General features: G+C 40.9%; 1 protein-coding gene across 1 annotated transcript; it reads left to right on the top strand.

The window, feature by feature from the left end:
• Window positions 1-133: 133 nt before the first annotated feature.
• On the top strand, window positions 134-11,025 carry COPS8 (COP9 signalosome subunit 8; the record flags this gene model as incomplete). Its single annotated transcript, XM_010080542.1, has 8 exons — window positions 134-197; window positions 3,453-3,523; window positions 5,003-5,051; window positions 6,711-6,843; window positions 7,806-7,913; window positions 8,377-8,439; window positions 9,615-9,656; window positions 10,618-11,025. Coding segments are annotated over 8 exons (610 nt in total), but the record flags the coding sequence as incomplete, so codon positions are not given.
• Between the last annotated feature and the right edge of the window lie 6,335 nt (window positions 11,026-17,360).

The following is a 17,360-nucleotide window of genomic DNA, read 5'->3' as shown; positions in this document are numbered from 1 at the left end:
TGGGCGCAGGCGTGTGCCTGGAACTGCTGCTTTGAGGGGCTCATGAGGCCGTACAAGGCGGGGTATTTGTGGCTCTCTGCCTCTGTATGTGTGTGCAGTGAGGGCTCAGTGTTGACGTTTGCTGCTTGTGCAGAAACCGCCCAAAAACTGTGAAGGAGTTTGTGAAGCTGAGACCAAATAAAGGAGTGCATGGGAGTGTACGAGTTAGGGGTTGTTCGGAGGGCAGCGTGTGAGAGAGAGAGGGAAGTTTGCATGCCTCCAGGTCTGTCCTGGGTTAAGCTGAGACAGAGTTAACTTTCTTCATCATAGCTAGCAAGAGGCTGTGGTTTGGGGTTGTAAAAAGTGATGGTTCCATGGCTGCCAAGGTCTTTCAGCTCCTCCGGCTGTCTGCAAACAGGAGAAGCGGGGAGGGAGCACAGCCCCAGTGACCAGCCCAGGATTTGATCTTAGGTTCGGGATTGAGACCCAGAGTGGCCAATAATCTATCCCATAACATACCCATCATGCCCAGGATAGAGGTGAGGACCCTCCGGAAGATCGGCCCTTTTGGTTCTAGATCTCTTTTGCTCCGGGTCATCTCGCTCCAGGTGGTCACTCTCCCAAGGCCTTCCCCCCCTCACCCCGGTCAGCTCTGGGTCTGGGACGCTCGGACTGTTCTCTCCGTTCTGTGAGTGCGGGTTCGGGACTCTCCCTGCTCCGGGATCGTTAGCTGGGAACAGGCTGAGCCTTGGTCATGGGGTGGGGGGCAGTGTCACTGTGTGTCACTCATTTGTATATAAGATTATTTTCAGTATTATTGTAGTTTAGTTATTAAATTGTTCTTATCTCAACCCACGAGTCCTTTTTTCCTTCACCCCTTTAATTCTCTCCCCTCTCCTTGGGTGGGGGGGGGATTGGGTGAGTGGGTGTGTGGTTTGGCCCCCAGCCAAGGGCAAACCCATCACAGTGTGTCTCATGTGGTTGAGGAAAAAAGGCATTGAAAAGGGGAGAAAGGCACAGAATTACTTTTAAATTAATGGTGCACTTGTTATGGGAGCTCATGCTGGATGCTTCCTCTGTGTTAAGTTCTGTTGGTTGAGTTCTCAAGTCTGACTGTGTGCCCTGTTGGTGTGCCAGACTCCAGCCTATGGTAAATCCGAGTGGCACTGTGTTAATGCTAAAAGCTCTTGCCAGGTAATATGCATAGAGCCTGTCTTGTCTTGCAGAGGTTCCAGTGCTTTTCTGAAGGTGAAGCTCTTGCATACTACTGTTACCCTTTGAAAGAAGGGAAAATGTTGAACTTTCCTCTTTCATGTACTCTTTAGCAGTTCTAGTTTTTTAGACCTTGCTACCCCAGCAGTTGAAGGGAGAGAGCTGTTCTGGTGTGTGATCACTTGCCACAGCAGAACTTGGGTGCTGACAAACCACACAGCTTTGCAGTGGAAAATACAATCCTTAAATGAAAGAGATTCCTGCTTGCAGGTGTATGTCATAAAACTTCAGGTGGTATGTATGATTTCTCAGCTGAGCTTGGGTGTCTCTCATGGTCTCAGCATGGTGATAGAGTGTTTTGATATGTCCTGAGTTCTGCAGGAGAGTGTTATGGAGCTGGAGGGAGGTTGTTGTGTTGAAAATACGAGCTGCCTGCTGCCTCAGGTGGTAGGCATGTGAGCATAGAGAAGTAGAAGAGTGCCCTTGTCCTGTGTGGAAGAGTTGAGTGTGGCTAGCCCTTCCTGCTGGGAGCTGGTTAGTATTTGCTCTGAAGGTGCATTCCCATCCTTTAGAGGAGCACACATGTACAGCAGGTACTGCTGAGGGGTGTGCTGGGGAAGTGTGGGCAGAGGGGTGTAGTCAGAGGTACGAGAATGGCTTCCCTTTAGAGAATGTCTTTCTGGAAACGGAGTTAGCTGTTTATTCCCATGCAGATTAACCAGCTTCCAAACAGTGGTTGGTACTTGGTTTGGGCAATCTGTTTGAACCCAACTTGCCATGGCTTTTGGCTGCCTTTTTGGGCTCTGCGGAGTGGTGAGAGGGTTGTGTCAGGCTGAATTCTGAGTGATAGGGATGGAGCCCAGCAGGCTTTGGGTTTTGCATCTGCAGCCATCTGAGGGGGTTCAGCACACCCTCCTCGCTTCCCTGCTGCAGAGCTTGTGGTGTTGGACCTCGCTGGGTCCCTGGGAGCTGTTAGAAAGCCACCGAACTTAAACTGCGCTCTTCCTAAGGCTTCTGCTGCATCTGTCAGCAGTTTCTCCCAGAGTAAATGTCAGCAGATGCACCCCTGGCAGACTGTTCCCAAATGCTTTGACAAAGCTGTTAAGTTGTTTGCTGGGCGTGTGTGCATCTGTATCAAGATTCTTGTGGGGACACTAGTATCTGACAGCCTGTGTGTTTCAGATGGTGAGTTGATATGTAGGCTGGTTTTTTTGTTTTTTTTTTTTTTTTTTTTTTTTTTCTGGTGGGTTGTTTTTTTTTTTTTTTTTTTTTTTTTTTTTTTCCGCAGCCTAGATGCAGCCATAGGGCTGCTTTCAGTAAGACTGCAGCTTGTTGATCTAGCTGTTCTGGTGGTAGTTAGCTTTCCCTTCTGCTCCACTAGTGTCCTGGCAGAGAAGCTAATGAATTTTCTTTTCAGTACAGAGAAACACCAAAAGTGAACTTAGCCAGTTCAAAGAAGTGGTATTAATTGACCTGGCTTTGTTTTGCTGGCCATAATTCAAGGAAGAGTTGCAGAAACCATTGTGTTTTTATGCAGGTGATGAGCCCTGGAATTAGTGTAAGAGTGGCTGGGGACAATATCTGCTCAACACAGCTAATCACCTGCTTTTGGCTTAGATCAGCCTCTAAATCACACATGTAATTAAATCAAATAGCTGCATAATTGCCTTCCTGTGAGTGCTTGCTGCACTACCCTTTGATAAATTGCTTATTGGAAATCTTTTCAGCTTTTAGATGATTATATACTTCCAAAATTTTATAACGTGAGTATAATTCTTTTTTTTTTTTCTACTTGTATGATTTGTGAGGTCTGCTAAAGTGTGGCAAGTGTCAAAGTTTAGTGTGAATTTCTAAGGAGGGAAGAAACTTTTCTCTGGAGTGCCCTGAATTGAGGCTTAACTCAAAACAGGTGAAATCGTGAGTGCCTTCAAACAGCTGTTTGCATGGAACTGTGAAGTGAGGTGGTTACCACTTTCATGAGCATAAGCTAGAACATAACAAAGATGTAACATTACTTTATTCGTGCAGCAAAAACAAGTTTTCTAAGTAAACTGTCCGTCATGTGCAAATTGATAAGATAAAGACTGTATTAATATAGCTTTGCAATTCTGACAATTTGTCCAGACCCATCTCATGTGGTGTGAAAAACATCAGCTGTCTTTGAGTAGTCAGATTTCATTAAACTTGGTTTACCTGGTGGATTTTGTTAAGATACTGTCTTCTTAAAATATGTAACCAAATTGTTTGGATGTGTTTTTTAGGCACCTGGAGGAATTGCAACACCCCTTGTTTATGGCCAACTTCTAGCTTTATACCTGTTGCATAATGACATGTAAGTAGCTTGTATTAATCTTTAACTTCAGATACTGAATTTGTCACTATTGGCTTGAGCTGTAGTTGCCAGTGTATTAGTAACTGGTTGTGTGACTAACAAAGTGCATGTAGGCTGTGCTGTGTTAAAAAAAAACAAACACAGAATTAAGTCTCTTTCACTCCTTGCTCTGTCAGGAAAATTATTTTCCTTTGTTTGCTCTTGCCCACCCTGGGAAACAGGTTGGCTTTAGGAAGAAAGTTCCTTAAATAGTGAAATTGGCTCCTTGAACGCTTCAGTGTTTGGATTTTTCAAGGCTGCATTTGTTTTGAGTAAGGTTGCATGCTGCTACTTGTGTTTAAATGACAGCAGGATAACTCTAAACTGTCTGTGTTAAAAAATGAAGGAGACTCCTGGCTTGAACGAGCTCAATCTGCACAGAGCAGTAATCCTCTGAGTTTGATCTGGTGGATTATTGCCATGTCCCTGTGTGAACTTGGTTTGCTATGTTTAGGATTTTACTGAGAAATTGCTGGTTATGTATTCAGGCAGAATAAATGACACTGCTGTGTTTGATTATCAAACTAAGGTAGGCATTGGTATGGGGATTCAAAGATCGGAGTGCTTTCTTGTCTTGATGTATATTCTTCCAGGGCAAATTCCCTGGATGCTGGCCCTGAGTATTAGGTGTAATGCAGATAACCTTGGTTCAGATGAATGGGAAGCTCTAGAATTGTGGAGGTTTAGGGTTGTGCTTTAATGAAAAGCAGTGGGTCCTTTTCTCTATTTTTGCATTTGAAATCTTTCAGAGACTTTGGCCATTTCCGTTTTAGGCTTCTGTGCTCTAAGCATTAATGATGTGTGTCCAAACCTCCAGAATGTATGTGAGAGGGCTGGGTTGGGAAGAACATGCACAAACCAGTCTACAAGTGGGCTGTGGGCATGTGAGGAAAGTATTTTTGTACTAAGTAAAACAAAAATATTGGTAAATGGTGTTTATTTTGTCCTTTGTATGCTTTACAATGTACATGATATATTAATCCAGTAGTACATGTATATGATCTGTACATACATATGCATATGCCGGGGTGCATGCTCAAAAATGGTTTTCTGCTGGAAATGCATGATCAAAGTTTGTAGACCGCTGGTCTAAATGACTGCTATGAAAAGTTGCTGTTTGCACACGCGTTTATCAAAGATGCAGCTATTCCAAAAACACAACTGCAAAGCTCATTTCTGTGAAACGCTGCCTAGGGGAGATAAATGAAAAACCTCCCCTAAACTGGTGTTAAATGGGGCACTTAATGAACTATTTGTTTTATTAGGGCAGTTACTTTGTGTACTTGAGAGTAACTTTGGTTTTCTATTTCAGTAGATGTAAAAGGAATATTTTAAAGCACTGAGACGATGTTAATTACAGCATCTGAAGAAACCGTTTGGTGTCCCCTTGTGGCAAGCATTTGGTTACTGAGAAGTATTTTTTACTTAATTTTTTTTTAGGAATAATGCGCGATATCTTTGGAAAAGAATCCCTCCTGCTATCAAATCTGTAAGTATGTTGTAAAATGCCACTTGAAACTAAAACAGTTATATATAATCTTGCAAATAAGGACTTTTCCCCCAAGGGTTCTGTTTGGTGAGTAGCCTTGGGCTCACTTCTGTGCTGTGAACTGCTTGCCCAGCAGATGGAGTGTTGGTCTTTAAGACCTCCTAGTTGCTTGTTTGTTACCGCTTTTCCTTCACAAATAATATGGTGCAATAGAATTCAGTAAATCTGTAGCAGAAAGCCTCATAATAAAGGGTAGTCAGCTGGAGGAAAGCAATGGATCTGGCTGGGGGATGGGGTTGAATTCCGCATGAGGGTGCAGAATGCCCTGTGCAGTGAGAAGTGACTTCAGGTAAGATGCACCTTCAAACTGATTGCCTTTCTGAAGGGGGTTTGTTTTGCACTGCATTTGGCTCAAAGACGTGTTTTGAGGTTTGGGTAAATATGATGCTAGAAATGCTTCCAGACTTTTCTGTTGTTAGTTTTTTTAGTTTGACACTGTACATTTAGCAAGGAAACAAGTGTTCTGTAGTCTTGTATTAAGAAACCTCACAGTCAAGATGGGACTTGTCAGGTGGTTCTGAAATGATTTTATTTTTTTTCAAGAAAAAAGTAATTACATCAGTTGAGTCAATAGTCATCTGGACCAAATTTTGCTTGGACTTTCTCTGAAACTTGCTGCATTTGTTGCACAGCAGTATTCTGTGAATAACCAATCTGGCTTTTTTTGGTGTAACTTGCATTTCACATGAAGCATCATTCTTGATGGGGAAACTCATTGCAAGCAGACTTTGACCTCTTCAGGGGTCTGCCTGGTGGAGTACCATGGGACAAAGCCCCGGAGGGAAGGGGGGCCCAAGAAAACTGGTGAATATTCAAGGATCACTTCCTCCAGGCTCAGGGGTGATGCATCCCAACATGGAGGAAGTCAGGCAAAAATGTCAGGAGACCTGCATGGATGAACAAGGAACTCCTGGATAAAGTTAAACTCAAAAAGAAGCCTACAGAGGGTGGAAGCAAGGATGGATAGCCTGGGATGAATACAGAGAAATTGTCTGAGCAGCCAGGGATCAGGTTAGGAAAGCTAAAGCCCTCAGAATTAAATCTGGCCAGGGATGTAAAGGGCAACAAGAAGAACTTCTGTAGGTCTGTCTGATAAAAGGAAGACTAGGGAAAACGTGGGCCCTCTGAAGAAGGAAATGGGAGACCTTGTTATCCAGGATATGGAGAAATTTCAAGTTGAAAATTGCCTTTGCTGTAAGAACAGCCTCTGCACTTGACAAAGCCTCTACTGAAGAAGGAAGTGTTTCTCTAAGCAAAAAATAAGCTGTGCCTGGCCCTTTTGTAACTCTAGTCAGGAGCCTGAGTGCAAACTATCCGTGATTGTTTTAGCTGGTATGTCAGTCTGGAGTGGTATAACTGACATGTGAGCAGGCTTTGCTTGCATGGGTGATAAAGTTTTGGCAGAGGATGGATCAGGGAGTTTGCAGCAGTGATACCTGCTGGAACAAGATTTCCCAGTGCCAGTCTGCTCATCTTTACAGGTATTGTGATACCCTCTTGCCATGGGAGAAGGAGGGGAGTGGAAGGGGGTTTATACAGAACGGTCACTGTGGAGAATTCCATTCTGGATTAACTGCTTTGTGCTTTTTGTTGCAACAGGCAAATGCTGAACTTGGTGCAGTTTGGTCAGTAGGACAAAGAATCTGGCAGAGAGACTTCCCAGGAATCTATACAACAATCAGTGCGCATCAGTGGTCCGAGACTATTCAACCAATAATGGAAGCACTAAGAGGTACAAACTGAACTCCTGTAGGTAGTGTGGAATTATATGTTGCCTTAAATTGTTTCTGTGTGCTCAAACGCAAATGGACAAGTAGACAATGGGGAAAAAATCAGTGGTGGTCAGAAGATTGTTGCCAACTTTTTGTAGGCTTTATTTAAAGGATTTTGGGTATTGGGTGTAAATAAAAAGCTCACTCCAGAAACTTGTAGAAACAAACAGAAATGTTTTTATTAATTAGGATTGTGTGTGATATTTTTCATAGTGGGATTTCATATGCTGTATGTTTTGTTCTGTAATAGCAAAACAGACCGTTAGTTATCCAGTTTTGTTAGAATTTTAGCCAGCAATCTAGGGAACTCGGCTTGGCATTTGAGAACCTTATGACACTTGTGAAAAGGTTTTTCTTTTAAATAATGGCTTTAGCCAAATGTTTTAGTTATAGGCTGTGAAACAGTGACATGCAGAGTCTTGCTACTAGAGGGCAGTACAGACTGCTAAAAGGCCTTCCAAGGTATTTTGCACTAACAAATTCTCTGTAGCTTTAGAGCTGATTTGCAGATGCCTTGGTATCAAAGCAGATGTGGTTAAAAATGCATTAATAGTTTGACTAATTGCTTTTCTTGATTTTTCTGATTCTGAACTATTTGACACAAGCTTCTTGCAAATGGACCAGGCTGTTGGAAGCAGTCTCCTAAGTTGGTTTACACACTGGTTGTAGTACCCAAGATGCTGCAGACTGCATTTGGAAGTTAAATCGGGGGGGGGGTTGTCCTGGCATAGAGCAAACTGTTGGCTCTGGCTGCTCACTGTGGTACTTTAGTGAATTGTGGGAAGGGAGGGGGAACTTCTAAATTGGTAGCTTTAAGGCTGGTAATGGTTTTCCAAATGTATTAGAATTGGAAAAATTTTCTCAGATTTCCTAGTTATGGAGATCAGCCTACTGTCTGCTTACAGTGTTTCTCTCTTCTTAGATGCAACTAGAAGACGAGCCTTTGGACTGGTTTCTCAGGCATATACCTCAATAGTTGCAGATGATTTTGCAGCCTTTGTCGGGCTTCCTGTAGAAGAAGCTGTGAAAGGTACTTTGCATTTATGCACTGAATAGTTCTCCTACAGATGATTAGGATGAGGGAGAGCTGTAAGTGATGGTAAATAGAAACTTATACAAATTCTGAGACTGTTATAAAGAGAAGTGGTGGGGCAGTGAATAGAAATAAATGTCTTGGTTCTGGATAAGTGTTTGATTTTATTTCCCACTAGTTACCACTGGTTACCCTCCCCTTCTGTATGTGTAAGTGTTAAATTCAGCAGTGAGGGAAGAACGAAGGTAGTGGGTTAACCTAGTTTTGTGTGCTGTTATTACTTCCATGAGCTTCTTTGTTGAACTAAATGTCCAAATGCTTACAAGAAACATGTCTTAGTGTCATGGTGTATAGGCAGTGTGCCAAGATGCTTTTCTACTGGTCTTAATGTGCATCTTTGTTTTGCATTTCTAGCAATTATAAAATATTTGTTCTTACAAATGTAAAAATGCCTTTTCAGGTGTATTAGAACAGGGCTGGCAAGCAGACTTTTCAACTCGTATGGTAATGCCTAAAAAGCCAGGTAGGTGGAGCTGTTATTTCATCAGACAATTAGTTTAGTGTTTTCTAGTAATTAGGTGTTAGTTTGTAATTAAAATTTCAAACAATGTTCTTTTAGGTATCTTTATAGGGGCTTATGCCACTGTAATAATGGAATGTTTATAAAATAATAAAAGTACAAAGTAGTGGGTTTGGTTTGGGGTTACGAGTAGTTTGGATTAAACTACATCCTCAAATTAACTTTTTTAAACAAAAGCAAACAGGATATGCTCTGATTTCTCCTGCTCCTCCTCTGCTGCTGGCTCTGAGTCAGTGGAGCATAAGTTGGATGACCTCAAATAACACATCTTTATCTAATAAAGATGAGTAAAAATATACCATATTCAATGTGAGATTTTTTCAGGACAAGCAGAACTTCTTTAGGCAGGGATCTAGTGGATCTTTGTGTTCTGAGGAGCTTAAGTCATTGGTATAATTTCCTTTGCTTTTTAAAACTTATTCTGCAGGATCTTTTCTTCACTGTTACAATGTTGATAGCAGAATATCTGTTCCTGCAAAGCTCAGCCTGCAAAAATACTTGGATTTTTTTTTTTTTTGCTAAAGTAGCATCCATGGCTGGCTGAGGCAAAAATAAATGTTAAGCTATGAAGGCAGAGGTGAAATAAGTGCTCTTAAACTGCACGGTGCAGCTCTGGAAGGAGCCAAATCACAGCATATCTAAAAGGGTAAACATGTATTAGGCTAAGAAAAAATATATTGTTTGTATGGGCAGAATTTGTAGGTGTTCAGAGCCCAGAATATTATAATAAACATGTGCCAGGCAAGGTGTTGAAAGTTATCCCTTGAGGCACATAACCAACCAGAGCCCTGAGCTTTTGTATGTGATCAGTTTTTTCATTAAGTGGTTGCAAAATACACAGTGCTTATAAGTACTGAGAGCTAGTTACATGTGGTTCTCTTCCAAAAGTGAGTGCAAGAAGTACTTTAGAGGCAAAAGGAAGAGACAGGAGGCTGTCATCTATTTTGAAGCTGTGTGTCTAACCAGCTAAGCCTTGGGTATTCTGCTTTTTAGCTCTGAAGTTAAACAAGTAAATTAACAGGCTTAATTTTAATTACCTTTTAATCCAGTTTTGGCTTGATGTATAGAACTGTTTAAAACTGGTCCACTGGGCTAACTTCTATTGTGTTTTTTTTCAGGTGTGCTGGAAGCTTCCTTTAACAGATTTATTCCTTCATCAGGTACTTCTGTTTATGTGTAATCTGTTTGCATGTTTCTAAAACTTGCATGATTAATAAACACAATTTCACCAGCACCATAAAATAGAAATTGGGTCCTAGAGAAGTGAATGTCATCATTCCCCCCTCAAAAAAAAAAAAAAAAAAAAAACCAACCAAAAAAACCAAACCCAAAAACCAAACAGCCCCCTATCAGGTGCTATGGAAATAGGCTTCTCCCTCTGTCTTCTCTTCCTCTCACACTTTAAGGAGTGCCTGAGATTCGTACTTCCATAGCTAGAGAAGGGAGCAGATTCCAAAGCAAGGGTTGGCAGCCCGTGTGAAACAGACAGGATTTTGGTGGATGCTAGTCTGTTAACTCCTCAGGGACAGTAAATGCAAATATTGCTGCTAGTTTTTATTTCTGATTTTTAATTCCTGACTTGGCTCCTCAGCTTTAGTCATATGTCTTCCAACCTATTGTTAAACTGTAATCTCAGATCACCTGGCATTTATGTAAAGATCTGCATGTGCACTGCATTCTCCTGCAACCTGTGCAGTGCTTTGCTGTGTTTTGTTAGTCAGATAACCCAGGAGATGTATTTGGTATCTTCTCTATGGCAACTTGTAAGTAAAGGAGCAACTGCAGAGCTCTGGGAGCCTTTTTGTCAAGTGGAAATACTGTTGGTCTTGATTATTCAGACACCAGTATATACAAAAAAAGATTTGGAGACTGCTGACAACTGGAACTTGTTGCAGCTGTCTTTGCTGTTAGTAACTCTTGGACTACTTAATGTTGCAGATAACAGCAAAGTAATGTAGGCTAAAGCTGCCTAGGTAGGAGATGCAGTTAAGATATGCCCATGTAAGGCTGTTTAACAGTCTGATGCATTGAATTTTTTTCCTTACTGTTGTGATAGATGGCATTGTGGATGGATTTGCTTTCTTAATTTCATTAATGATGCATTTGTTTTGTTTTTTGTAGAACCTGCTCCAGTTCCACCAATTCCAAATGAACAGCAGTTGGCCAGATTGACTGACTATGTGGCTTTCCTTGAAAATTGATAACCCTGCTCCTGTATTGAGAACAACTTGGGAATCCTGTGTACTGACAGTTCTAGAAATCTAAGATTTATTTTATTTTGTATCTGTTAAATGTTGCAGCATCCCTTACTCAAATGTGTGAATTATACAGTGTATATTATCCCGATTTGTATTTTGCCAAAGCCAAGCCAGCAATTGAAACAATCCTTTAACTCCTGTAATATTTATTCAGTAGGTACACACCAGTATTACATAGGGTTTTTTATTGACTCGTAGGAGAGAGAGGCAGAACTTTTTTTCAGGTATGTTAGAAATGAAGAATTAAAAAATGAGTAGTGAAGCAGGTTAACTCTATTGAGGAATTTATGCTAGTAGGTTGTGTGCTTCTATGGTGAGTACTGCAGCGCTTATCACAGATCAATTGCATGTTGAACTGAAGTACAAGGAGTGGCAGACTACCCTACCCTTATCTGCAGTGAGAAAATATTTTGATGAAACAGTAACTTAGACAAGACAATTTACAATAACTCTTACAAGTATATTTGTGGCATTTTTATAATGGATCTTTCTTCTTGGTCTTTCTGGATTGTTAAATCTTGTTGTTCGGGTATGAGAAATTTCACATCAGACGTTTTTACAGCAGAATAATTGGAGTCGTTTAAAGTGAGGACTTGCCCTTCTTAAGGAAGAACTTTTACTTCTGGAAGGTTTTGAGTGATGTAGGATAGGAGATATTTTGCTGAGTAACAATACGCCTTTTTGAGGCCTGCTGTGTCTTGGTTCTTTTTAGTACACTGGGCCAGGATCTAAAAGAAACAACTCTTACCTGTCTTTCAACTTTCTGGATTACCTCTAGCTATTGGAGAAGAATTTAAAAACTAGAGTAGGTGTCCCTGAGCAGAGACCAATTGAGATAAGGATGATATGCTGCAATGTCAGTTGGAAGAATAGATTTTTTTTCTATATCGGAGCACTGCTGTGTTAATCTTTGAGTTGAGAATGGATTTTAGAAGCAGAAAGACGACTTGTATTCCTAGGCTTCTTTTTTGTGTTATGCTGGTAAAAAGGCTATGGGAAGGTAGTGATGCTTTAAAGGGCAGTGCGTGCCTTCATTTGCTTCTCCCCCCTTTTCAATGTTCATATTCAGTGGTTTCCTCAAAGATGGCAAGTGTGCCGTATGTTGTGATTGTTCCAGTGTGCACTACCTACTGTACATTCTCTTGTTGGAGATGTGTTAGCAGGGAGGAATTATAAACTGTGCACTGCTGCTTTGAGAGCTCCCTTTATATGTAGACACTCAAAATGATTATTTATTTGAAACCCACCTAAGACTTGCATTTCAAAATGTATTTTCAGTGATATTAAAGAACATGTTTACGCTGGCCTTGTGTACTTGATTTTTTTAAATTTTCCTTAGAGTACAGTTGTTCTGGTTTGGCTACTCTTACTCGTTGTGTAGTGGACATAGCATGGCTCATAACAGCACAATACGTTGTTTGTGCCTGATCCTTTCAAAGATTGTCTCTATTCTAATATCTCTTGAGCTCTACGCTGTTTTCAGTGTAGTAACGACAATGGCTTGAGTATCTTTCATCAGTGATGATAACTTGATTGGTGTGAATCATAGCATGTCCTTATTCAGGGTTTTCCCTTCTAGTTAGTGCAGTGTACGTGTGGATAACAAATGGGCAGTGAAACTTCAGTACTGGAAGACACTTCTGGTCTTTGTCATCGGACCTACTTTTGACTTCTTGTATAACGTGATAATCCTGGCATCGTTGCTTCACTAACCTTAAGAACTTGATCAATGCTGAATGTAGCAGGTGTTACAGTAGTTTCTGGTAGCCGCCTCCACTGTGAAAACTGACTACCTGCTACCTACCCTTAGCCAGTCCTTTCCCCTTCAGTCTACTAGTTTGTGTAGTTTTGGAAAAATCTGTTGTATATAAAATAGACCACTTAATCCACATTTGTTGATTCTTTGTAGTAGAAAAAGTTAGTAGATTTGAAGCTGCCTACAAAACCAAACCACACTTCAAGTGCTCTTCTATGTATTTTTAGTATTTCCTCTTTTTATTAACAGAAATGCTGCCTGATTCCCCTGTCTATAAATTCATCGTGGGGTTTTTTTAGGTTTCAAATGGGCAGGTGAGGAGCAGGCTGAGTTTAAGACTTGGTAAAGGAGCTAGAGGTATTAAATGTTGGAGAAGTAGGGGTATTAGAGCCAAATGGAATGCTGTGTCTCATGTCTGGGAAAGGCAAATGGGACAAATGGCCTCATTGATGTTAATTTGAATTAACACTGGCATAGTTATTAATCTACTGCCAATGATACAGCTGAATACAAATGGCTTTGAGGGATGTTGTTGGCAACTTTCATGAGACTTTTAATGGACTGACTTGGCATGTATTGAGCTAATAAAGTGAAATTTTTACTTTTCCAACATGTTCTTAAAATTAGTGTATGATTTTTATCCTGCATCAGACTCTCAGCTGGTTCACCAGTGCCTATGAATAGGAAACTTACATCCTGTAGCAAGTTTCTTGTAGTTCTTTGTGGAGATTGTGTGATACTTGTCATGATGGATTTGATTCCTGAGCTGCACTGTGCCATGGACGCTCAGAATGGGAATGAGGGCCATCTCAAAGTATTGTCATGTGCTTCTGTTTAGAAATATTGGATTGGAAAGTTTGGAGTTACAGTGGGTCACTGATGGAATTCACAATTGGATTTAATGGCTGAAGACAAATGCAGCTTTTCTGTATAGGCAGAGGGTCACTAGATAGAAAGATGTTCTTGTATAGCATAGTTTGTTTAATTAGATTAAGACTTAACCAGTCTCTGAAATGTAGAGAGCAATCTGCCCATAGAGCTGTGGTTAACCTAACAAGCAAAGATACGAGATAAGCATGATAGAAAAGGTAGGAGAGTTCAGTTCTCTTGAAGGCGGTGGGTAGTCTAAGTGTGGTATCTATCTATAGGCTTGCTCTAACTCATATTATGGTCTGCAGTTGAGTGTACTTTGATACTACGGAACAATTTTCTGACTCATGGCATTGCAAAATAGAAAAGGTTTTCTCTTTTGGCTTGGGCCTATTTGTTGCTAAAATATTGCTGTCTCAAAGGGTCCAGTAACGGTAATTCTGCTGAGATGACATGTTAGATCATGTCTAACAAACGGACAGTGTTAAAGGATTTCAGTCTACGCTTTCACTGCTCTTGCAAGCCTGACATAGCTTTGTACTTCCCTGTCCAGAGCCCTGTCTTGGTAAACAGATTGTATAAATTATTCTCTTTGAGATCTTTCACCATTTGATTACCTATCTGGGCTGCTTTTACTCTGTGCTTTCATTTCAACAAAGAGAAGGTATTTTTGTGGCTGTATTTGCTTCTATTTTAATTGAAGTAACTGGTTGTGGATATTGGAGTTCTTCCAAACCTTTTTCTGTCTATGGTGCTGTAGTAGTGCTAGAGTCAGAGGACCTTTGGGTTGAGAAACCATTAAGAATTCTGTTGGGAGCAGAGGTTTGTGAAGGATTTGAAAAAAAAAAAAAATTCCATTTCAGTGTAGTGTTTCCCATTTTCATTTGTATCCCACATGTAATTGAACATTGTTTCTTTGCCTTTTATTAGCCTCTCCTATATAGGACAGTGATGCTCATTTACCTGCAGTTTCAGTCTCTGTAGAGAAAGTTGTTTCAGCTCAAAGGTGGTTAAAAAAGGAGAAACTGGTTACGGAGGCAGAACAGTAGAGTATGTCTTCCTGCTTGAGATCCTCATGGAAACCTTCCTTTAATAACAAAGCCTAGCAGATTTTCCAGGATCTGATCAGAGCTGTCAGTAACTCAGGTAAGAAAATAAAAGCAAAATGCGCATGTAGAGAAACATCTCTCTGGGCGTTGCAAGAGAACAGTACTGATGTTGCTGGAATGCATTTTGATCGATCCTGTGGCAGATACTATGCTTAGATAATATTCTTCCTTGTTTTGGTAATCTGTGTTCATTCTGAAACCCAATGAAGGTTTTTCTGTGTTGCTAATCTATACAGTATGTGCAGAAACCGGCCAGTTCAGTTCCTGAGCATTTGAGAAGCTCCTTTTAAGGCTGAAAAGGCTATCAACTCAGTCTGGTCCTAGTTACTTCTCTGGTGGCCTGAGTTTATTCAGGCGACTGGCTACAGTAGTAGCAGGTACCAGATATAAACCACTGTGCTTTGTACATCTCATTAGCTTCTTTCCTCTCACTGTAAATATCTTGCAGGGCTTCCAAAATGAGTGCTGCAGATTGATTTTTTTTTTTTTTGAAGCTCTTCATGAGAGTTCTCCCTAGGCAACAAGAGATCCAATAGCGTTGTCTGTCTTCCAGTAACCTGGTGCATGTGCAATAAAACCCTGTATGTAAGACAGTAGGGGAAATCTGGAAAATGATCTTGGGTGGGTGGTTTGTGCTGCCTGTGTCCTACCCTGTTAGAGTTGGCTGGGCCACCATACAGACCATACAGCTGGTGTTTCCTTACTTCTAGGAGGACTCTTGGCTGTCTGGCTGGGCCCTTCCAGTTCCAGAGCCACAAGCAACTCAGAACATCTGCTGTCCAGAGCCTGGCTTCCTGCGTTGAGAGTAGCAGTTCCGAAGCCTTTGTAAGGTCTCTGGAAGTATTTATTAATGTATGTTTGGTCAAGTCCAAGATAACAAGAGTAAAAAGAAAGGGCTCACGACTATAAATAGGCTTAGCTTTGTAAAGATTAGGGCTTGTAAGTCACTGTGAAAAGTCCCCAGTGAAACTTTTCTCACAGTTGACGTCACAAATCTGTTCCAATGCACTTAAAAGCTCATCTTCTAGTATGTAATCTATGGAACTTTTTTGTAATGTAGTCAATGATTGGCGAGCTTCCTGCAGTCCACTTAGGAGAGCTAAAATCAAAGCCTAGATTGATTTGTTACAATTCAGAATATTTGTCCATCAGAAGGAATGGTAACAAAGTAACTGGTTTTTCTACCAAGATGCCTCAAAGTACCCAAATTCTGAAGTAATAGTCTACTGTACTTTGACTGCAGCTGTCTTAAATCTGGGAAATAACTACTGAATGCTGATGATGGGCCTTGTGGTTTTATGTTTAGGAGCTGGTGCACTGGGAAATGATGTGAGTTATTGGCTAGCTGTGGACATTTACCTAAAACAAGCAAAACCCCCCCAAACCAAGAAAATTCTGCCTCTGTCTAGTGTCAAACAAAATACGGTTTTGCAATTGACTCTCAATGGACCATGACAAGTGAAAGGTGAGTTGCTGGTTTGTGGTGGGAAGCAAACTAAAAATATTTTACTTTCTCAGATCATAGCAATTAACTTGGAAAGTTTGCAACTTTATTTTAATCTACTTGTGTTGAGCAATGGAAAGTGATGTGCATTCTTGGTTTCCTGAATTTAGGATTGATTATTGAATACTGATTGATTACTAAATAACTAGATTCTTCTGTGCTTTCACAGCAAAGAACTCCAGGTGGGATGCTAGAGCTGCATGGCACAACTCAATGTAAATCAAGTCAGAGAACATGTTAAGCATCAGTAATCAGGATGCTTACAATCAATTCCAAAGCATTGCAGTAAATGTGGATCTCTTGTTCTTGAACATGTTCTCATGTAATAGAAGTATGAGACTGGGAAGGAAGGAAGATTTTTTTTTTTAGAAGTAGGAACTCTGTTTGTCTCTTCTGTGTGAGCCTTCTGTTGCACTAGGTTAAGTGATAGAACAGACAGTGCTGAATCATGGCTAGCATCTTACTTTGTATTGTAACAGCCCATTACAGCTGAGACTGATATCAAAGTGTGCTGTGAGAATCCATCTGAGGTGACAAGACTGGTAGATCACTGACTGCGCTGAGAACAGGATTGGCCTCTGATTCACAAAGTAGGGGACACTCTTGCAGATGTTCAGAATCTGACAGATGCTTGAGGGATGAAGCCCATTTTATTGCTTTGTCTTTTTGTGTGGACTTGAACCTGTCAGAGGCAGAGCTTACCAGCTCTTAGGGCAGTCCTGAGCTTCACCAGCTCTGGGTAGGAAGATGATGCACTGTTTTCCTAATGCTAACTGGGATCTGGTTTTAGACTTTGAGTTTATGAATAAATGTGTGGGACTTAAGTACCATACACAGTGAGAGTCTCACTGCGTAACTTAATCCTGCAGCAAACAAAGGGAGCTGTGTTTAGTTCAAGCATCTTTCCTGTCATTCTAACTCCTGTGTGTTGCTTTTTCAGCCTGTCAGTACAGTGTAGCTGGTACAAGCTAGATGGAGTATTCGGCTTACCCTGCCCATAAAGAGTTAATATTTGGAAAGAACAGATACATTAGGTATTTATATTTTTACAAATTGGTTAGCTGCATAAATACTAACTGCTCAAAGATATTTGATGCTTAATGCTGTTTCTGTGGTGAATACAATGGCAAATGGGTTCAGCCGGGGTAAAACATGCCTCACTGCAAACAGAAGCCTGACACCACTGCAGTGGCTCCATAGGAAAGCTGAAGAGGTGTTTTGGTGAAAAGGTTGGCACTTAAAGCCAAACACCTCTGCAAACAAGGAGAGTACAAAAGCCTGTAAAACATCTAAGGTGAAATGTAAACAAGAAATGAAGTGTGTGAAACCAGAATCAAGCAGTATTTTGCAAAGGGTGCTTGAACTCA

Source organism: Pterocles gutturalis, unplaced genomic scaffold, assembly GCF_000699245.1.
Source record: "Pterocles gutturalis isolate BGI_N339 unplaced genomic scaffold, ASM69924v1 scaffold18854, whole genome shotgun sequence".
In the NCBI taxonomy this organism is placed as follows: Eukaryota; Metazoa; Chordata; class Aves; order Pterocliformes; family Pteroclidae; genus Pterocles; species Pterocles gutturalis.
This window is presented reverse-complemented; position numbering and strand designations above follow the sequence as displayed.